Source organism: Lepisosteus oculatus, chromosome 2 (assembly GCF_040954835.1).
Source record: "Lepisosteus oculatus isolate fLepOcu1 chromosome 2, fLepOcu1.hap2, whole genome shotgun sequence".
Taxonomy (NCBI): Eukaryota; Metazoa; Chordata; class Actinopteri; order Semionotiformes; family Lepisosteidae; genus Lepisosteus; species Lepisosteus oculatus.
Window position 1 is genome coordinate 69,385,854 of NC_090697.1, and position 23,146 is coordinate 69,408,999.

The window sequence follows — 23,146 nt, forward strand, 5'->3', positions numbered from 1 at the left end:
GTGGCTTCAAGACCTCGGTCTTTGCATTATTCTACAAGTACAGATGCGGTGCTGCTTTCAGCCTACAACCCATATGTGCATTCTATGTGTATGTCCAGCTACATGTGTGTGTGCTCTAGAAACCAGCTTACACCCAGGACCTGTAGCTGTGCATAATTACTGACAGAATGTGGGTCAACTACTTCCTGAAGCCTCCCAGTATCAAAAAATATTTAGAAGTGGGCTGCACTTGACTGTGGGGAAGTAAGTTGTACTTGAATTAACATAACCTTTTATTGTCTGAGCATAGCCATATTCAATTTGAACAGTGGGACAAAAGGCTTACTGTATGTAGTGTGTAGAATTTCTCTAATGCACCAAAGCATCTACATGTCACTTTGCACTGAAGCATTGCTTGTTACTCATAATGCACAGATATAGAATAGTACACTGTGGTACTATCCCAGGATAGATTTAGCAAATTTCAGCTGGGTACAGCCTTGGTCTAAGGTACCTTCAAATCATTGCCTTTATTTGAGACTTGTGCCATCCACAGATTTCAGAAAGAGACATTTTGTGGAAATTCTGTGCTATTCATCTAATTAGCATTTCCATGTCTTCAGAGTAATCTTGAAGGGTTTAGGGTTCAATTTAAATGTATTTCAATGCAGCTTAAGATCAGGTCTTGCAGTATGTCAGGCATGCTACAGTCCTATGTGCCAGCTGTGCTGAGATTGAGCTGGGCCTTACCTCCCTGTTCTGCTGGGTTTAATCGGGCTGCTGGTGCTGTTCTATAAAATGGGCTTGCAAGCAATTGGGGGTTAGGTCTCCCATTTTCAAATGCTGACTTTCTTTTGGGAGTATCCCTCTAGTGGATGGTCACAAACCCAAGTTGAAGGGCTAGTTGCAGTAATCAAATGTTTGGCGTGATTGTCGGAGATGAGCACATCCTCAAAATAAAAACAATGGTCTGTTCATTCACCTGCTGGAAGTGTGCACAGCGCCTACTTCTGCAGAGATTGGGGGGGAATTCCAGACCAGCAAGTTTTGTAGGTCTGATTTAATCGATTTCTTAAAATGCACAGGTCCATTGTGATCAACAGGTCATGGGTCTTGTAAGAGATCACTGTGGAGTAAACCCTAAAATGGGGGTCCCTATTCTCATGCTGGGGACCCAGAATGTTCTACCCAAGCCCTCGTTTAAAGAATTGAAATTGGACATTGAACTCTGAGCTCAGTTGCAAACATGGAGGAGGTTGCCTTGTCTTTTGAAGTAAGAGATCTGGAACCTTTGCATATAAATATATAAAAACTGGTTCAGCTAAGGTGGCTCAAGTCAAGACCTTGGCTCCAATGAGCATTAGAGCCACTAGGAGTAGGACTGAGAAGAGGACGCTGGTCAGCGGACACAGCCCTCAAGAACAAGTTCTCTGTAATTGAACAGATCGCTTGCTTGATTCATCAATACCCAAAAGGTGATGCCAGTCCTTGGAAACTGCCTGGTGAGCCTGGGAACCCCCCAGTGCCTCACTATACTGAAGTTGGAATATTTCACACTGTCACGTGACAGAAAAGGCAACAACGACAGAATATTGCAATTACTCATAATTCAAAAGGGTGATTTTTGGCAATATAGTACAGCAGTATGTATATTATGCTGGATTACAAAGTTTTAAAACAAGTAGAATTGTAAAAGTAATGAAAATTGTGTTTTATTAATATTTTTCAAGAACAGAAATTTTGTAATTAAATCTGAAGGCGGATCTGTAGATCTTCACATTTCACAGTAGTGTGAGTTTGGCGCCATCTCGTGGAAACATCTGCACGCCGGTTGCTGACACTTGGTATTTCTCTTAAAAGAAACGTCCTCAGGTACGATGCAAAATAAAAAAAAACGCATATATCTATACACGTTTCGCTCCCTTACCTCATAGTTAAAATAAATATCGAATTAAAGAAACTCTACAATTTAATTTTAAACATACAGAACAGTATTAACAAACCTCTATGCTAGGTTCCGGGTGCTAATATGAACGAAGGGAAAAGTGCTGAGAGAAGCGGACAGAAACCTAGAATCGACTTTTCGGGACTGTTTCCTCCATGTCCTGCAGGTGGCGTTCTTGTGCATCTCCGTTGACTGAAGAAAACCTGCGTCTGGGACACAGGTGGTCCCATCCAGATGTAGCCCCAGCTGTGCGGGCTGCTCCCCTGTGCAGGGAGGGTGGGTCTCATTAGTGAGAGGAAGGTGATTTGCAGGTCTTGATTTCACCAGGGAGTCCAGCTGTCGGGCAAGAGGCAGCACAGCTGGATCTGCAGGCTCCAGGGCTGCTCCTGTACCACGCTGGGAGAACAGCACTGGCTGGGATGAGCAGGTGTTGGGGTGTTTCTGGAGGTTAATGGTGGGTTACTCATTCTGCTGCTGTTTTCTTGTGCCCACCATGCGTGCTGTACAGGGGGTGTCAATGGGGTGGTAGGTCAGGGGCGGGCAGGGTGGCTGAGGTAGGTGGTGTGTTTGGCCTGGCTCTTGCTGTCGATCAGCAGGATGGGGTTGCTTGCATGGTGAGTGATGATGTCCGAGAGACTGCCGAAGACCTGAGGGAGGAACAGAGAGGGGGAAACTGTTCTGCAGTTCTCAGTACCACCTCAACAGTGTTCTCCCAAACTAGAGGAAGTGGAAGAGAGAACCAGATCCCTAGATACCTAAACCAGCAGCCATATCACTCTGCAACTCACAACTAGCAACCCACTGAAGCTCAGCAGGTGTGAGCCTGGTCAGTACCTGGATGGGAGACCTCCTGGGAAAAACTAAGGTTGCTGCTGGAAGAGGTGTTAGTGGGGCCAGCAGGGGGCGCTCACCCTGCAGTCTGTGTGGGTCCTAATGCCCCAGTATAGTGATGGGGACACTATACTGTAAAACAGGCGCCGTCCTTTGGATGAGACGTAAAACCCAGGTCCTGACTCTCTGTGTTCATTAAAAATCCCAGGGCGTCTCTCGAAAAGAGTAGGGGGTGTAACCCTGGCATCCTGGCCAAATTTCCCATTGGCCCTTACCAATCTTGGCCTCCTGATAATCCCCCTCTTTGAACTGGCTACATTACTCTGCTCTCCTCCCCACTGATAGCTGATGTGTGGGGAGCGTTCTGGCGCACTATGGCTGCCGTCGCATCATCCAGGTGGGGCTGCACACTGGTGGTGGAGGGGAGTCCCCATTACCTGTAAAGCGCTTTGAGTGGAGTGTCCAGAAAAGCGCTATATAAGTGTAAGCAATTATTAATTATTATTATTAATTAGATGGTCGGGCAAGCTTGAGTTACATTGGCAGAGGTTCCCACATACTCTTACTTAAAGGGATCCCTAACTGAGCCAAAGGGATAATGGCTTAGAATAGGCAGCTTCCCGAATGTTTATAAACAGAAAACAATTCAAGAGTTCAAATCATACCTACTGTAGGGTTCAGTTATTCAGCAGGTTTGTGGGTGCCCAGGACCAGGACCGGGGACCCCTTTATTATAGTAACATTGCTCTCACTCCTGCCAGAACCCATGCTGTGCAACTGAATTAAATTAATAAGCTTTTACTGGATACCATTTATAGATAACTTAGATAATAGTGAGTGTTGATTAATCCCAGAATGGCAGGCTGTAATATTACAAAATACATATTTTTAATGTAATTCTTCCAATCCGAATCTACACAAAACCTAGCTTTTTCCAGTGCCCAAAAAGGATGACAGCTTTTTCATAATTATAGCTACATACAGCATTTTCAACCTGAAATCAACTACTACCAGAAAAAAAAACCTGCGCTGCCGTCTTCTGACATAAACACATTTTTGTCATCTATTTCTCGTTGAAGATCTTCAGGAGAAGCATCTTCTAGCATGATGACATCACTTTCAATCAACGTGGGGGAGCCGGAGTCTATCCCAGCTGGCAACGAGCGCGGGGCAGTCCATCACAGGGCAGACGGACACAAACACACTCAACCAGGGCCAATATTCCCAGAAGCCGATTCATTTACCAGTATGTCTTTGGACTCTGGGAGGAAACTGGAGCACCCGGAGAAAACCCACGCAAACATAAGAACATATAAACTCCACGCAGACAGCACCCTAGGTAGGGTATTGAACCCTGGGCCCCAGTACTGCAAGCCACCAATGCTAACCACTCCTTCACCATGCTGCCCATCAGTTACATATTGATAAAGACCATCACAGCTGAACCTTCACTCAGTACAACTTGGTACAGGTCCTCGGACTGCTTCAACAGATTTCTTTTACAGATGCTGAACAAGTTGCACTCGTATGTTGAAAAGAGGAAACAGCGCCTACCGGTGGAGAGTCATTGCAATTGGTTAAACCAGCAGACCAATCTGAAAAAAGCAACCCACAGCCAAAGATGTTTCCTGCTCATTTTTAAATATCTGGGGGCCTCTTTAAAAAGACAGTGACAGGATGTCAGAAGTATCATGTGATGAGCCCCCTACCCTAGTGAATAATCTATGCATGATCATCTATACAAAGTGTTTTGAGATCCTGAGTAGAAAAGTGCTACAAAAATGCAAGGAATTATTATATTGATCATCTCTTCTCTCCTATCCCCTGTCCCCACTCTTCTGTCCCCTCTCTCCTGTTCCCCCTCTCCTGTCCTCCCTCCCCTCTCCTATCCCCTCTCCCCTCTCTGCTCTCCCCTATCCCATGTCCTCCCTCTCCCTTCTCCCCTGTCCCCCCTCCCCTCTCTGCTCTCCCCTCTCCTGTGCCCTCTTCTCTCTGTCTTCTCCACTCTACCCCCTCTCCCCAGTCCAGCACTGCTCACCTCCTCAGTCCTCTTGCCCTCCTTGCCCAGTGCGTAGCTGCGGCTCTCCTCCAGGTACCGGATGGGGATGTTGTAGACCTTTTGCATGTACAGGACCACAAGTGTGTATGGCTGCCGCGCCCCCTGAGCCGAGCTGAGGCGCACCAGGAACGTCCCATCCTGAGACCCAGACACAGAGATCAGCACTCGCATCCAGCTCTGACACTACCCAGGGTGCTGATGTGTCTTAAACGACAGGCCTGACAACTATGACAATAACTACCTAACATCTGTCTTTTGATATAGTATACAGAGACACAACTACACTCACAGAAATGTAAGAACAGGCCCACACACACAGGCTTTCCAGGATAGGTGTCTGTATCAATAATACTTAGCAGCCCTAGCAAGTAGCAGACGAGTCGCTCTAATGAGCTAACATTGTCAGGACATGTGCTGCCCATAGCCATGCAGACACAGAGACCTGCACCCCCACAGATCAGTGAAAGCAGGGTGCCAAGGGGGTGCAGGATTTTGGACTCCTCACCTTGCCAACTCCGTGCAGGACGGCCTCCGCTGCCTTGCGATCACAGTTTCCTGCAAACCAGTCCTTGTCCTGCAGCCTGGCATCCTGGGAAATTATGGCGGCCATGTTGAAAACCGATTTTAGATGGTGCTCTCCATCCTGAGCTAATAACATCAATGAGAACCAACTCATATCTACTACTAATATTATTACCACAACAACTACTGGTATTATTACTTAATTACCCCCACTACTATTTCAGCTGATTTAGGAAAAAGTGTTTCGGAAAAGGCTGAGTGAAGGCACGCTCACAAATTAACATCTTTTAGCACAGCAGCTCCCCTTTTGTAAAGAATTTAATTTCTGATTGGCGTGAGGAGCAGAGAGTGCTGTTTCAGTGCCACTGGATCAAGACGGGCTGAACTCATCAGAGTTCAACCCCGAATCCAAGACACACCCACCTCTGGCCCAGACTGGAGGGAAAGCTTCAGCCCCATTTGCTTGACTGGAGGGAGGAAAGGAAACAAACAAGTTAGGGAGCGCATGCCAACGTTCCGATGACATCATTTCCAAAAAGTGCCCGTGCACTAGAAGCTGTGTCCTCCCGGTCATTGTTTCATGCCAGCTGAGAGTCCAGTGCGTCAGCTCCAGCTGTTAATATGCTCATCACACAGAACACAAGCAACAGGATACGACACAATATCAAAACTGAAATAACAGGAAAATCGAGAGGATGTGATATGAAGTGCCGATGTCAAGCAGAGTCCCACTCCCTTCCACCCCACGGTGGTGACTCTTACCTCCCGGACCGTCCCTGGGCACTCTGAGCGAAGAGGGGCTGCAGTGAATCACAGAACACAGACAGACTGAGTTTCAGAAAAGCTCTTCTCCTGCTCCCACGCCTGTGCACTGTAGCTGAGCATTTCCACACTCCCCCACCACCATGCTCCTCCACTGCCACAGTGCGATTCCTCCTCCCCATTCCCACTTTGTGGCCAGAGAAAACCTGCAGACCGCTGTCCATACTGATTCCGTCAGCAGGTGATACAGACACTCCACTGGCAGCTCGGAAATGACATGAGTAACAAAGGTAGACAAGTAACTGGCGACCCAAACTGCTCGAATCCTCTCTCCCAGACTACCTGTCCTCAGCCAGTTTGTTCGGAAAACAAATCAGACTCTGAAGCACCTCTCTGTGCATGACCTATATCTGCTGCTAACTCAATGACAAAACCACAAGGTGACCCAGTTTTACTCATCTTTGTTAAACGCAGGTAAAAGACAGGCCTTGAACGTTTTTTTAAATGAACACATATTTCGCACACTCAGTTACGTGCACCAGATTCTTTAAAATCATGAACAGAAAAAGATCAGTGGGGCCTGGCAGTGTGAAAGGCCTTCCCTGTATCTTACAGCGGCAGGCTTCTAGTGTTTCGCTCACTCGGATACCATGACCATTAAGAACATTTTAACAAGCGGGGCTCGGCTCAGCCGAACTCCGCCGACACTTCTTACCTGGGCTTGTGCTCCTTGAGTGAAGTGGGCAGGGCAGGCTTGGCTGCTGGCATTGGTGGTGGCACCTTACCTGGAAAAGAGGTTCGCCTGCCCTTTGTCCCTGCCAGGGGGTTGTGTATGTGGGGGTTAGCAATGGCACACTTAAAAAGAACTGTGACATTATTATACAAACCACAGATGCAGAGAAAGAGAACGGACTATCAGTTCGGCCAACCTCATAAGCAAATAGTCTCAGAGACATTCCTATTCCTACTAGAGCCTACTAGAGAAAAAGCCCCCAGATATTTTTACTGTGTATTTTTTTACTGTGTATGGGCAGGCAACAATTATCAGTGTTACACAGTGCATTCACTGTCATCAGCAGTGCAATAATAGGCAGTAGATTCTGCACTTCCAGGGACTTGCTAAATTGCAGCAGAGGACGCCTTGGTATTACATCCCTATGGAGCAAGGCTAGTATATTACTAATCTCTGTGTCTCACAACACCAAGAGTCGCCTGAAGTGACTATCTCCCTAACTTTGGGGTCCCAGACATAGGACAAGTTAACAGAGTGCCCCAGCAATTGTCTCATGATCTCTTGCAATGTGGTCTATCATTTGCCCCTTTCATTTTCAGCACTTCCACTGTTGTTCAAGTGAGAGTTGGTTACTGGCACTTTAGGGGGCTCTAAAGAGGCTTGAGTAGTAGAGCACAGTTTTAGCTGTACAGTCCAGGCAGCTTGTGACCACAAGGTGGGGTGGTTGCAAGGGATTGAGTCAGCTCGGGGTTCCTGAGCAGACTGTGCAACACAGAGCCCTTGGGCATGCCAGGAAGTTGTGGGATTAAACAGGTACCAGTAAGAGCTGCTTCAGCCTTGTAATGAAAGCTAGTGGCCCTCTGCAGGCACTGTGGGAGCCAGGAAGTGAAACAGACCACTACAACTGCACATCTCAGAGGCAAGAACCAACAGTCCTACTGCCCACACCACCTCTGCCTAGCTGATACAGATTGAGAGGTAAGGCAGACTTCATTATGAACTGATTCCAAATAGGGAAGGTGAACGGGGGTATGGAGAAAGAAAATGCCAATTCCAAATTTCCCAGGACATTTAAAATGGACAATTTATTTTTAGGGGCATTATTGACAGGTAATCAAGAACAGTTCTTCTAGAAAAGTTAGGTTGTGTAAATCTTCCAACAAGGAACATCACATCAGTGGCAATGTCACAGAATGCCTGCCCATACACCGGTCCAATAAAGTCCAAAGAACTGGAAACATTTCAAGTCAACAACATTAACATTCCTGTCAGGTAATCAGGACCCCAGTATTGTAGCAGGGTGACAAGCCCAGGCCTTTTCTTGACAAGATTAAAAATTAACTTTGCAACTGGGCAGCCCCTGACTGGATGCTCTACGTGAGAGAAGAGAAAATAACAGGGAGGCAGCTGCCTTACCATCAGAGGAGAAGTCCTTCGTCTGCAAAAGACAAAGAAGCGCTGATCAGGCAGCTTGGAGGTGGATCAGACACCACAGTTTGAAGAAATACCTTCACTCCACTGGCACATGAACACCTTTCACGCAGTTTCCAGACATCTCGCCATGGAGGCTTAAGGATTCATTGCTGTACAGTTCGTACTGCTTTGGCTTGATTCTTATGGCCAAGAAGGGTTCTGCTGTGTGTTTGGAAAGATCACGTTGATCTTTGCCATATCTCTGGTTTTCTTACTTTTCTTGCTCTAAAAAAATCTAGAAGCATGAATGAGCTTCATGCAGTGTGTAGAGGAAGTGTATGACCATCGCATCATCCTCTGAAGCCTTTTGGGACAGTACCAGGCCTTAAAGGCTGCACTGCACTCAGATTCTTCCCTAACTCACTGGCAATCAATTAGCTTACAGAGATTCTTCATGGTAGTTTGCTGATGTTTTCTAGAACAGTTAAAGCAAATAATCCAATGAGAAACACCACATCCGGGACAAGGTCACAGAATCCCTACACGGACAAATAAAGGCCGAGGGAGTGGAGAAATATCAAATCGCAACATTAACATTCTTGACAGGTAATCAGGACCCCAGGATTGCAGCAAAGTTACAAAACCAGCTCCATTTCTTTTCTGGCCTATGTTCATGAGGGATCTTCGACAAATTCAGTGCTACCACGGTTTTACATGCATAGCCATGACCCAATGCACTTTCATTTTCAAGTCAGCCACGTTTACGAGCTAAACATCAGTAATAGTGAAACAGTGTTAAACGCCTAGTGAAAACACTCAGATTGGGCCTGCTCTGTCCTTGAGGGTGACCGCTTACTGGAAAGATGCTGTACTGACACAAGCAGGGATCCAGGGATTCGAGTGGGTTTTTCTGCTCCTCTAACACCCCTCTATAAACTAACTGGGATGTCAGCTTATGACATAACACATCACCAAAAATGGTTAGGTATCTAGAAAATGCTATGATTTCTGATACGTACAGACTTATCCCTGGGAACTGGGGGCTTCATCCTGTGAAAGATCAGAGGGAGAGAAGACATTAACATTCATAACCTGTGACCCATTCACATTTGTCATTTGTTTTATTAAGTTTGGAAGACAAAATTTAAAAATGCTACTGAATTTGTCCCACGGCATCACAAAATCTAATGTATAGTGGTCCATGGAGGTATTAACGAACAAGCAAAGGTTAATTCCACACTGAAAAGTAGGATAAAAGAACGAAAAACACAACGTCTCATCGGGTATTGCAAACGTACACACTGACACAGCCACCCACTTTAACCTTTTACTTTAAAAAGTAAAAGCATATAAGTAGGATGAAAGTTAAACTGTACTTAAAGATGTAAAGTAAAGGTAATTCCGCACTTAGCTTTAACACAAAAGTTACTTGTAAAATAGCTAAAGAGTAAAAATACAAGTAGCAATTTTAACCAGTATGCTTTTACTTCCAGTACTATCTGAGATTATATACGGAGTTTCTGAGAGTATCCGAGAGCTTTATACAGAGTATAAAATTATTCAAGCATTCTTACTTGAATTCAACCCAAATATGGGTTATTTGCTCAAAATTACTTTTGCAAAATTAGATCAAAGAAATAAAATATTCATCATTCATTGCCGTTAGTGCTGAAAAGAACTTGTAAGGATGAGGGGTTAAAATGCACCATCATATCAATTGCAGAATTTTCTTCTGATTTAATTGTGAGTGTTTGGGGGGCTGGAGGACAGCAGCCCCTGGAATGCTATCACCCGGGCAATGCCAGGGGCGGGAGGCAGGGGGCGCCAGGGTACTCACATGGGTATGGTGAGACCGCGTGGTCCTGGTGAGGGAGGGATCAGTGGGATCTTGCTGGGGATGGAGGGACACACTGACCAGACAGATGAGAAACACCCCGACATGTGATCACCCAGACAACAAAACCCCTACACAACTACAAAACACAAACGTGAAGGGCACACTCCTAACCCCGGTGAGTCAGAGCACTGCCTAGCTGCCCCTCAGCTGTAAACTGCTTTACAAAACGCCTCTAGCAGCAGAAAAAGCAACAGAATACTGCATTGTTGAAAATCCTTCAGGGGCCCAGTTTATATCTTGGGCAAAAAGTTGCTTAGTATTAAGACATGGCTAAGATATGGTGTATTTATTTTTCAAGAGGAACTTAAGTAGATCACAGTAGATCATCATCTCACGCCAGAGGGAGAGAGAGAGAGACACTAACAGGTTATAACAACAGGCTTGACTAAGAGGTTTCATTTCCGAATCTCCCTCTTGACTGGTATTGTGCACCGTATGTTGATGAAATACCCAGGGAGTGTGCTATCACTGTCTGTGGCTAGACAAGTCAGCTCAGTTGTCCTTAGCATCATTAGCACTAGCAAAGTAAACTGGCAAACGCCATCTCAAAGAGCACATCCGATGGCTGCTGTGCTGATGGACCCCCAGACGCGCTTGTTCATTGCAGGCACAGCTGGCTGAAGAGGGGCTGGGGTCAGGGTAGGGCCGGGTCTGGGTGCGCAGTACAGAAACAAGCTTGCCTTGTGATTTGCCAGGCTTGCCGTGCTGTTGGCGCAAGTCCCAACGCTCCCCCAATGAGTGCTCACCAGTATGAAAAAAGCAGCAGTGGAGGCAGTGAGTTTCAGAGCAAAGCACGCACTCTGGGCCAGTACGAGGGTCAAGGAAGGACTAGATGCTAAACAGCAGGGGGCGTTATCCCAAATTGGAGTGGTACGAAAAGAAAAACAATTGTGTGAATCCCAAAGAGAAAAAAAAATAAAACCATTAATTTGAATCTGAAATTGAGCACTACGGCCTGTGGCCTGTATTGGTTGCTGTGCTTATTGCAAGCTGAGTTATTATGTGATGGAGGGGGTCCTTCGAGAAATCTAGCTTGCTGCTGTGTGTGATGTTGGTCAAGCAGTAGGTCTTGCTCTTCCCTCGGGATTAGAATGGGTTAGACATTGTGCCATTCTTCACAATAGAATTTAAACTGAGATCTTGACTAATTGGTTTAGTTAAAAATAAAACTCCCTAAAGGTCCACAGGCTAAAAAGAAATAAACCAGTGAAGTAATTTCTGACTTATACTGGCTGACTGTTCCAGTTCACTGAGGTTATCTGAGTCAGCTGGGTTCTCTCCTATGTGCAAAGCACTGTCAGATCCTCTGGGTTGGAAAGAGCCATGCAAAGGCAAACAGTTATCATGATAATAATTATTTCACTTGTACTGTAGGATGCAGGAAACAAATTAAGGACCTGCTTGTCAACTCACCTCTCTGCCTCTCCTGTGATACGTCTCCTAAAATAAAAATATCAGAGAAACATTCAAAAACATGAATACAACAGTTCACAGACTTTAGAAACAAAGAGCCTACTAGATAAACGCAAACAGCAATGGACATTGTAGCTTATATAGACACTTTACAGCGTACATTATCTGAAAGTGCTTGCTTGCAACAGGGTATACTGAGTGCCAAGCACAAAAACACTACTGAAGGCATAGCCAATCAAAGATTCCGACAAATACCACAATTGATTGTAGGTTCTGAGGCCGACAGCTACAGAACTTTCTCTCTGTCAAGTCAGTGAGAGTTATCAGGTGCGGGTTGCTTGTTTGTGTGACTGACCTGCATCAGGCTCCAGATATAGGTCGTCATTGTCATCCTGAAACACAGATAGAACCGAGAGTCGATTCAGGGCAGAAGGGACAGGCTGTAACAGCTACAGCATCATTGCCTTTGCGACGGAATAGATGAACTATACTGTCATTTTCCAACATGGAGAATATATTGAACTTTATCCAAGATTCAACAGAATCAACCAAAGTCACACATTTCTCAAATTATAATTTATGAAATTATCTTTTAATTTTGACACCTATCTCTTTGAGAAAAAAGTCTATGACCTGTGAACAAAAACCTTTTTTCTCTGACAAATTGCATTAAAGTACAATGTAGTATTTTCTCCCTAGTCTTTACCAATCATGGCCTTATAATCCTCATCCATGAACTGGCTTCATCACTCTGTTCTCCTCTCTACTGAATGCTGGTGGGTGGGGAGTGTACTGGCGCACTTTGGCTGCAATCGCTGTTTCCATTTAATACTTTTTAGTATAAAATATAACTCATTACCTGTGTTTTTTATTGTATACAGCCTTTTATGCTGAACTTTATCATGGATACCAATACGTTTGGAGGTGCCTGTACTTAAAATGAATAGAGATCAATAAGAAGGCTTCTTCTGCCTGCAGCTCTTTTCTTGTTTTTGTACCGAAATTTCAGATTTGGATTTTAAATCTTGAGAGCTATTAGGCTGAGCAGCTGCGTTAGGTTCACACAAGCTTCACCAGCGGGACTCAGAGGGCTGTGCTGAGGCACAATCACCTCCCCACCACACTGCAGCTGCTGTTTCACTTGAGACAGCCAGCCAGCTGGGAAAACACAGGTGAGGCAGAGGGGACTGGAGAGAAGCACACTGGAGAAAGAAAGAAAAAGTGTAAGATATACGGAAATAGCAGGAAAGGAGAGGGACCATGAATTTGTCCTGGAATACAGAGCTCAGTGTGAGCAGAGTCCTCACCTGGCCTTCGTTGGGGTCCAGATATACATCTGCAAGAGACAGTAGGGACAAGGTGAGGGCCGGACAGCATGGGCTCCACTCAGGGCTCCTGATTAATTACCAACGCTGGTTTCAGCTTTACTTGGCGTGGGTGATTCTCAACCCGAGTGCCTGGCCACACTGGGGTGCTGTAGTACAGGGAAATGCAGACCACTCTCAGTATCGGTAGATATGCCATGATGTACTCCAGGCCTGGGGATCACTGCATCATCTCCACAGCTGTGCCAGCGTGCTGTAGCCTTCCTCCTGCACTCTAGTGTGGCACTTAGGAAACTGCATTTCTTTTCTACAATGATCACCGTCACAATACATACATATAGTTTACAAACTACATGTTTGCTGGGGCAGAACAGCTGTGCATCAACTAATGCCACAATTTCACAGATCTGAACAGAACCTCCATCATCACTTTACCTTCATCAGCCTGTACAGAACCTCCATCATCACTTAACCTTCATCAGCCTGTACAGAACCTGTGTCTATCAGCACTTTACCTTCATCAGCCTGAACAGAACCTCTATCTAACATCACTTTACCTTCATCAGCCTGTACAGAACCATCATCTAACATCACTTTACCTTCATCAGCCTGTACAGAACCTCCATCAGCACTTTACCTTCATCAGCCTGAATAGAACCTCCATCTAACATCACTTTACCTTCATCAGCCTGTACAGAACCTCCATCATCACTTAACCTTCATCAGCCTGTACAGAACCTGTGTCTATCAGCACTTTACCTTCATCAGCCTGAACAGAACCTCTATCTAACATCACTTTACCTTCATCAGCCTGTACAGAACCATCATCTAACATCACTTTACCTTCATCAACCTGTACAGAACCTCCGTCAGCACTTTACCTTCATCAACCTGTACAGTACCTCCATCATCACTTTACCTTCATCAGCCTGTACAAAACCTCCATCATCACTTTACCTAATAGTAATGATAATGTAATAATAATGTTGCTTTATTAGCCCTACACAATTTCTTGATTTAGGAATTCGTCTTTTCATATACCCCAGCTTGCTCTACATGAGACACGGAGAGAAGCTTGGGGTCAGAGCGCAGGGTCTGCCATTGTACAGCGGCCCTGGAGCAGTTGGGGTTAAGGGCCCAACAGAGTAGGATTCCTCTGCTGGCTGCGGGATTTGAACCGGCAACCTTCCAGTCACAGGCGCAGATCCTTAGCCACAGAGCCACCGCTCCACACCCATACCTTCATCATCCTGTACAGAACCTCCGTCTATCATCACTTTACCTTCATCAGCCTGTGGGACAGAGACAGGTCTTGGGGGCACCTTCTTTCCCGGCTTCTCCTTACGGTTCACCTGGGGGGCTGTAGCAGCAGAGAAAGAGGACTGTCAATACTTCACACCAACCTCTCCCCTTCTCACCGCTACAAGACGTTTCAATTTTTTTTCCAACATTTTTAAACCTTCACCTCCTTCCGGTTGTTTGTTTAACCATTTGATTTAAGGTTGTGAGATGTTTTCTGGGTTGTGGCATTTAGACTGTCACCAGCAATAACTAAAGATATTCGGCAGTCTTAGGGCTGAGGCTAGAAGCAGGGCCTTTTAAAATAAATTAGTGGTTCTTGCTAATTAGTCCTTTTTACAAGATAAAGAAACCCCCCCTGGCTAATAGGAGATTGAAAAAGCTAAGTTAATCGGATGAGTTTGGATGCGCTTGTTTGGCAAGCACACTACTTGGTACGTGTTAAATCAGGAGTTTAGCCCTCAGGACTCTTGGATTGGATGGCTGAAGTGCTAGAGAAGCCCTTACGCGTTTTGGCATTGGGGTCGATGTAGGTGTCCTCGGACTTGTCCTGCAGCTCGGGCTTCTGAAAGAGGACACACACAGGCCCTGTCACAGTGTGCGGGGGACACAGGCCACACACACAGGAGCACACAGAGGAACAGGCAGCTTCACTCCCACGCCAGGAGGGAAACGGAAAGCCCACTGTGTAGCGGTACATGGGCTGAACTGTTCCCCCTGGATCACCTCACTAGATTATGCACAAACACTGTGACTGCTGATAAGGCCCTTGTATTTGCGTCTTATTTCTCAGGACAATGTGTACAACAGCATGCGGGCTGAGGTGGGAGTCTTTTTCTCCAGCTCGGACTGGTACACAGACAGGCTCCTGAACAAGCTTATGAACACACGACCTGTCTGTCAGGCACGCAGACGGGTTACCTTGCTTTTCCCTGGCGCTGTCTTGGAAGGTCTAGAGGGCGGGCCCTGTCTGGAGGGGCTGGGTGCTGCTGCCCTCTCTGTGGAGAGACAACATTACAGGACAATGACATCACACACACCAATCCCTGCAACACCGAACAACAATATCAGCCAACTGCAGACCACTGTCCACACACATATATTATGGATTGTTACTGAACTTATCAGCCTTGCTTTCCAGTTACAGATATCTGTAATTACAAAAAAAGATTACTGTCTTCATGAAAGTGTTTACATGAAGAATTGTTTACACAAAGCTTTCATAACATTACACCTAGAACAACAATACTGCTGTGCACAAAACCATGACATCACACACTAAACTGTGACATCACAGCAGAGACGATATGACATCACCGATTACAGTATGGCACTGAATGGACAACTATGACATCATTATGGAGCAGGCTTGGAGTAACTACAAAGAAAAAAAAAAGGCCAAGAACCTCTTATATTAGGTTAGATAATAGACGTTCCACCCTTCATGACACCCCACCAATCTCCGCTCACCCAGGTAAACGTTCTCCTCCATATTTCTTTGCGGGACCTTCATGGCGGGACGTTCACAAGGCGGCGCCTCGTAGGTGTCGCCATCCTCCTCGTCCTCCAGTGACCACCGGAGACAGGGGCAGATGGACAGATGAAGACAGCTCTCATCAATTCACTCCTTCTCCCACAGTCACAGCCTTTTGAGGTTACTGAGCACTGAAGCCCACAAAAACCCAAGTCTCACCTTTTCACCGATGAAACCCAGGTATCATCACTGAGCAATAGAGCCTGTGCATCCATACGGCTCTACTAAATATTTTTCTATCTGGTTTAGGAACGTGTACTGTTGTCACTACAGCGGGAGAACTAAAAGAAGGAGCCATTCAGCTCCTGGGGAACTTCTTCAAACATAGCAACCTGGAGGGTCCTATTTAAGCATCCGGCTGACAGAGAAGCCCAGATTTCAATATGTGACTCTCAGGTTCATCGGTGTAACGCCAAAGCTTTAGCCTTAGGGAAGGGTGGGGTTAGTAGGACTGGTTTTCATTGAAAAGGGAAGCGTAAGGAAGTTTTGCTGATTTTGTCTTTTCTCTTTCCCTGTGCTGCTCTCATGCCTGTCATGTCTCAGAGTGTGTGTGTGTGGACCATGGTGGCACTGGTGAACTTGAGTCCAGAGTGTATTAAACGACCCCTGCCCGCTCGACCTCAGCGCAGCACAGGGCCCGTCTGACCTGTGGCCCCGCCGCACAAGTCTTTTGGGCTACGTAGGGAATCTGCAGTGGAACACACTCTCCCCAAGCACCACACTTCCATCAGCGGTACAACGTTAGTGTGGGTGTTGCTGTTTTCACTGCTATTTAAAGACAAGAGCAGTCTCTTGGCTGAGCCTCTCGAATCAACTCACTCGACGAGTTTCACAGACACAGCGAAAGAGGCACGGAAGCAGACTGACTGCGAAAACGCACCTAAGAAGGCGATAAAAATAGCAAACATCTCGGAAACTTACAAATTCGTCCGTCATCCAGCCACACGCATCACTGTTATCTGAAAAGACGAGCAACAATAGTAAGGAGATTTGACTACATATATATCAAATTTAACTTTCACCATGTCAGCAACAGACAGTGCTGCTCGTACAGTGCCTTGCGAAAGTATTCGGCCCCCTTGAACTTTTCAACCTTTTGCCACATTTCAGGCTTCAAACATAAAGATATAAATTTTTTATTTTATGTGAAGAATCACCAACAAGTGGGACACAATTGTGAAGTGGAACGAAATCTATTGGATTTTTGAAACTTTTTTAACTAATAAAAAAATGAAAAGTGGGGCGTGCAAAATTATTCGGCCCCCTTGCGTTAATACTTTGTAGAGCCACCTTTTGCTGCGATTACAGCTGCAAGTCGCTTGGGGTATGTCTCTATCAGTTTTGCACATCGAGAGACTGAAATTCTTGCCCATTCTTCCTTGCAAAACAGCTCGAGCTCAGTGAGGTTGGATGGAGAGCGTTTGTGAACAGCAGTTTTCAGCTCTTTCCACAGATTCTCGATTGGATTCAGGTCTGGACTTTGACTTGGCCATTCAAACACCTGGATACGTTTATTTGTGAACCATTCCTTTGTAGATTTTGCTGTATGTTTGGGATCATTGTCTTGTTGGAAGATAAATCTCCGTCCCAGTTTCAGGTCTTTTGCAGACTCCAACAGGTTTTCATCCAGAATGGTCCTGTATTTGGCTGCATCCATCTTCCCCTCAATTTTAACCATCTTCCCTGTCCCTGCTGAAGAAAAGCAGGCCCAAACCATGATGCTGCCACCACCATGTTTGACAGTGGGGATGGTGTGTTGAGGGTGATGAGCTGTGTTGCTTTTACGCCAAACATATCGTTTTGCATTGTGGCCAAAAAGTTCGATTTTGGTTTCATCTGACCAGAGCACCTTCTTCCACATGTTTGGGGTGTCTCCCAGGTGGCTTGTGGCAAACTTTAGACGAGACTTTTTATGGATATCTTTGAGAAATGGCTTTCTTCTTGCCACTCTTCCATAAAGGCCAGATTTGTGCAGTGTAAGACTGATTGTTGTCCTATGGACAGACTCTCCCACCTCAGCTGTAGTTCTCTGCAGTTCATCCAGAGTGATCATGGGCCTCTTGGCTGCATTTCTGATCAGTCTTCTCCTTGTCTGAGCTGAAAGTTTAGAGGGACGGCCAGGTCTTGGTAGATTTGCAGTGGTCTGATACTCCTTCCATTTCAAGATGATCGCTTGCACAGTGCTCCTTGGGATGTTTGAAGCTTGGGAAATCTTTTTGTATCCAAATCCAGCTTTAAACTTCTCCACAACAGTATTACGGACCTGCCTGGTGTGTTCCTTGGTCTTCATGATGCTCTCTGCGCTTTCAACAGAACCTTGAGACTATCACAGAGCAGGTGCATTTATACAGAGACTTGATTACACACAGGTGGATTCTATTTATCACCATCAGTCATTTAGGACAACATTGGATCATTCAGAGATCCTCGCTGAACTTCTGGAGTGAGTTTGCTGCACTGAAAGTAAAGGGGCCGAATAATTTTGCACACCCCACTTTTCATTTTTTTATTAGTTAAAAAAGTTTCAAAAATCCAATAGATGTCGTTCCACTTCACAATTGTGTCCCACTTGTTGGTGATTCTTCACATAAAATAAAAAATTTATATCTTTATGTTTGAAGCCTGAAATGTGGCAAAAGGTTGAAAAGTTCAAGGGGGCCGAATACTTTCGCAAGGCACTGTACGTGATGCCCACATTTGCCTAGTTCTCTGTGATGAGACAACACATGTATTGCAAGGAAATAAAAGTGACCCTGCCCTGGCAACATCAGTGAGATGCACCTATAAGCAGGTAGCTGTGAGCCAGTTACTACACCTAACTCGTGCTTATTTGTAAAGCGGACTGGCAGACCTCACTCTGAATTGTGCCAGAATTGTGTCAGTGGTGTGCAGGATCATCTTTCCTTACCTGACCTCCTGGGCGGGGCTGGTGGAGTGTTGTGCCTGGAAGAGGGAGAACAATGCCAGATATCAGGGGTCAGAGGTCAGAGGTCGAGTGTTAGTGGACACTCAGAAGCTTAGATGTAAACTCAAGAGTTAAATAAATAACACCAGCCCCTGGTTTCCAAGTGATTTCTGCTTTTAATGAGGATGTACCTATTTTGCATTATGAATTTATGGGCACCACTGACATCAATGCAGAAAATTATCTGCTGCAACAAAGACAGACAACTGCAGTAAAATCCTCTGTCTTGGCTCATGCAATGATGACCACAATCTAGGTCACAATTCTTCCCAAGACAAAGGAGGTGCTGCATAACGGCAAACATGGCAAGCAGAAAAGAAGGCATGAAAACTTCTGAGATACTTCAACACACTCAAGAATAATCTTAACATACCTGCAAACTATTCAATGAGAAAGTCATCTTAGCAGAAGAACAGCATGAGAGCAGACTTCCCTTATTACAGGAAGGCAAATGAAACAATGGGGCTGGAATGCAGAGCATGCTTCATAATAAACCCACAGTGCATGTTTGCACAAAACCACACCACAGCACACGGCTTCAGCTGCCTGGAACAGCACAGTATATTCACTAATTTAACCAAATCCACATGTACAGTATATTACAGTATTGCTCAATGTGAACTCCATAATTAGTGCACGATTAGACACTTACATATTCTTCAGTTTGCTAAAAAAACTCTGCAAGAGAGAAAGGGAGAGAGAGTGTAGCGATTAGACAAGTGAAACCCAGCCTTACATGTTTATCTGACTTTTGCTTAACTATTAACTGGACTTCAAACAGTCCTGCAGAAACAGTTATTGTGCTAGACAGGAGAGAATGAAACAGGAATAAAGTTTTAAAAAATTTGGGGCTCTTTTTGAAAAGTCTCCATAAGCAAGCAAGCTGGGCACCACTCTGCTACTGGGATGAAAAAGGTGTCCTGGAAAGGCCGAGGGGTCAATCTAATCCGGTGATTCAGGTTGGCAAAAAAATGGAAAAGGGGGGAAAAACAGGACTTCGCCGAGGATCAGTGCTACAGTGAACATGCATGAATCTTGGTCCTGCTGCAGAACGCACACAGGGTCTGTTATCACCAACCTTGAAGCTCTGCGTAGCTGGCAGGCAAGAGGAGAGATCTTCAAGGTAATCACACACACACTGTTAGCATCCACTGCAGCCTACTGGGACTGATCCAGCCCAGAATTCATTAATGGACAGGCAGGAAGAAAGTTAATATTTGAAAAGCAAACCCCATTACAAAAGGTTGCAGTCATTTTTGGAGAGCTTCCAGGTTTGTAACTCAGAGTTCGAAGATGTGTCTCTGTCTCTGTGCACGAAGGCTGATTCAATGGCAACATTATTAGACAGCCCTTAGCCCTTGGTCACAACAACAAGTGTTGCATAAATTGCTGCTGTTGTTTTGGATGGTGTTTCTTGCTAAGCAGCAATTTATGCCACCTCCATTTCTCTTTTAATCAATGTGTGAATTGTTACGCATTACTGTCACTTACGTGCGTTAATTCACATAATTCCTCTTAGTTTCTTTTAGCTTCTTATGAACTATTTAGTCTTTACTTAGACTGGCATTACTGTCATAATTAAACAAGTTGGGGGAAAGAAATTCTCCTTGATAAGCTGACAGGGTAGCTGTGCAGGGGGAAGTAAATGTTTGTGACACAGTGCTCTGAAGCCCACAGTTAAAGAAAAGCACAGTAAACTGAAGCCTGCGCAACCCTGATCTACCTCCCCACCTCTATATCAGCTTTCAGAATGTCTTTTTGTTCTGGTGGAGTCTGTGACAATGCCAAACAAGTAGGCACATTAACATTATCAGTCAGAGAGAAACAGGTAAAAGACACAAATATGGTATTGATTGTGACGGGAACATGATATAGGAGGAAAGAGGAAATGATGATATAACGTCCCTCAGCCCTATCTGATGCACACTTTCCTGGTAAAACTCTGTGCCAACTGGGCTGGACAATCCGTGAGGCTGGCAGTTTTTGGAGGTTTCTCTTGACAGGACAGGGCAGATGAACAGCACCGCTCGTCCCCTCCGAGGGCAAGTGGGCTCCACTGAGGACTACCAGACGTGAGGGCCTGTAGCTTGTATGCTCTGAGAAAACTGAGTTCCTCCGGAGTCCGAACAAGAATTCTTTCAACATTCTAGAGCTCTTTTATTGAAAGTTTTTTAACCTTTTCTTTTGTCTGTTGGTTCACCGCGCTCAGTCAAAAAGCCCCCCCCCCAAAAAAAACGCCTTCAAAATGTTGTAACCCTCAGCGCCAAAGTCACCGGTGAGCTTTTAAGACCCCTGGCACAGCTGTGTGCCCGGCAGACCCTGAGGAAGGCCTGTGCCATCACTGAAGCCCCACCTCACACCCCTCACACAGTAAGTCTTCTGAACTTCTGCCTTCAGGAAGGACGTTTTTTCGCTGTCCAGGGTGCAAGCCAAATAAAAGGAAATTTACCTTCATTCCATCAGACTCGCAAACAATGACTGTAAAGAACTCTAATCACATGATGTCTATTGGACAGACCCCTCCCCCGCACAAATATGCAGGTATTGATTCCTTACGAAATACTCCACACTTACTTTCACTCACTTCTGTGCTCTCTTTGCTGTTATATCTAAGCAATGTTTTTGGTTTGTTTTGTCTTTGTTTCTGTCTTGTGTTGTGTGTTACACCGCGTGCTGCTTAAACTGCCCCCCCGCCGGGGATGAATCAAGTATTTTGAATTGAATTGATTTAATCAGGCAATGATGTGGCTCTGTGTTTCTGGCAGACAATCCGAAGAGAGACGCAAAATAAGAACAGTCATAGAAACACACTCTGAGCTTCTGGGGCTGACACTTTCACACACAGGGGCTCTGGTTTGCAACCCATTGGCACAGAATGGGAGTTTTTACCAGAGCAGTCTGAGTGAAAGACCTTGCTCTGGGGGAGGGTGCCTCACCCGTGCCCTGCTCCTTGGGAGCATCCTTGTGTAGCGGTTGTCCGGTCATCCCCAAAAAGCAACTTTCAAAGCAGTTGGAAATCAAGCTTTAGGTCCAAGAGATTTGACTATAAAGCCGTCAACACAAATGTGAAAACCTGGTATCAAGATATCAAGATAGTGGGAAATGGTCAGCCTTGTTGCAGAAGTTGGTGCATTTAATTTGCCTATAACCTTACTCAGCTGTAATTCTCAGTCCCCTTAAAAAAAACATAACTACTCCAAATGTCTAGCTGTCTCTAGCGAGGGTTTCGAAACACCACTGCTGGTGCTGCGCTCCTTCCCCGTTAACAACATCGCCGCGACATCGCTGCTGTCTGCCAGACATCTCAATAGCAGATTGACCGGAATGAAAGGACCGCTCGCGTCTGTCTGTTTGCTCTTGATCGTTTACGACTTTCATGTCTGATGTTAAAACAGGAAACAGATCCACTACAGTATACCAATTCCACACTGCACACACCCCAATCGAGCATACAGAGCACGCACTTGGCGCAAAGTTTCAAGAAGTTGTGCCTTCTCGATTTAAAAGTTGTTTTAGGATAAAACGTAAACATAGTGCCTTCGCCAGCACGTAACCGCGATACAGAATGAACTGACAGGAATGGAAACACAAAATACATCACAAATCAAGCGAGGACTGACATCTTTTCTTACCACTACCAAGAACAGCACTAATACGACTACTATTACGAATGATAAAAATTACTACATTACCATAGTGTTGCTCAAACAAGTGGCTGATCTAGTGCGCTTCACTCATCTGGGAAATCTCGAATGCAAATCGTCATTTAGAAGAATCAGGTTAGAAACAAGCCTATTAAAAAAAAGAGGTTCTCTCGCTTTTAGCGAGGGCTCTTTTGCATATCTCTCCTGTGGACACGCAGGACTGTGCGTGCGAGGAGATGCGACGCGACTTCTGCCTGTGTCGCATGTGCCAGCTTGGTTCACCCACACGTCAATTTCGATTTCTCTTAACAGTCTCGTTGAAAAAAAAAAATTCGCGCTTCGTGTTCCTTTTAAAGGTGCAGTATAGTCTTCAAAACGTTTCTTATGCGATTTACCAGGGTGAGACACCCGCGTTAGACGTGGAGGGTCTGGGAGTCCTGCGCGCTAGGAACCCCGCGCTATGGGGTCGGTCTGGGAGCTGATGCAAAAGATCAAGTGGACCGGTCGAGCATTCACGGATCTCGGCTCCATTTAGGAATTGCACACGGGTGCAGGGCTTGACTGAGCATACTGCCATTGCTTTTATCCCTGCCGGTAGGAGGACACCGTCAACAGACCAAGCGCTGTTCTGGGATTGTATTCGAGAAGCGAAAAAAATAATTCCCAGAGCCTACAAAATGGTTTACACGGCCGTATGGTATAAATGACCCTTCAAATAAACAGCAACAAGCACTGTTACAGGTGAAAGCAACAGGAAGCCTGGGTAATTATTCACATTTATGGCACGGACATAGGTGCCGGCGCTGAGATGGTATTTTTCGTTAA

General features: G+C 45.4%; 1 protein-coding gene across 4 annotated transcripts; it reads right to left on the reverse strand.

The window, feature by feature from the left end:
• Positions 1–1,675: 1,675 nt before the first annotated feature.
• LOC102686719 (B-cell linker protein) lies at positions 1,676–23,024 on the reverse strand. 4 transcript variants are annotated; one of them, XR_011182971.1, is made up of 21 exons: positions 22,370–23,024; positions 19,330–19,355; positions 18,621–18,655; positions 16,634–16,671; positions 15,649–15,742; positions 15,100–15,176; positions 14,686–14,743; positions 14,162–14,239; positions 12,862–12,890; positions 11,910–11,946; positions 11,555–11,581; positions 10,082–10,154; positions 9,264–9,294; positions 8,248–8,269; positions 6,814–6,913; positions 6,099–6,136; positions 5,760–5,803; positions 5,320–5,403; positions 4,794–4,952; positions 2,049–2,571; positions 1,676–1,846 (listed from the first exon to the last, which is right to left on the reverse strand). XR_011182971.1 is itself a non-coding variant. In XM_069182088.1 (20 exons), the coding sequence occupies exons 1-20, from the start codon at positions 22,370–22,372 to the stop codon at positions 2,455–2,457; spliced, it is 1,170 nt and encodes a 389-aa protein (XP_069038189.1). In that variant the 5' UTR covers positions 22,373–23,024; the 3' UTR covers positions 1,676–2,454. The 4 variants fall into 4 exon arrangements, 3 of the variants coding, with proteins under 3 accessions (XP_069038189.1, XP_069038190.1, XP_069038192.1); XM_069182088.1 differs by having other exon boundaries at positions 1,676–2,571; XM_069182089.1 differs by lacking the exon at positions 19,330–19,355 and having other exon boundaries at positions 1,676–2,571.
• Between the last annotated feature and the right edge of the window lie 122 nt (positions 23,025–23,146).

Excerpts from the sequence above, each read along its gene's own strand:
- LOC102686719 (XM_069182088.1), bottom strand. Across the intron at positions 6,137-6,813 it reads CTCAAGGAGCACAAGCCCAG|CCCCTCTTCGCTCAGAGTGC; the intron begins GTAAGAAGTGTC and ends GATTCACTGCAG. Across the intron at positions 5,404-5,759 it reads CCCTCCAGTCTGGGCCAGAG|GATGCCAGGCTGCAGGACAA; the intron begins GTGGGTGTGTCT and ends ATAATTTCCCAG.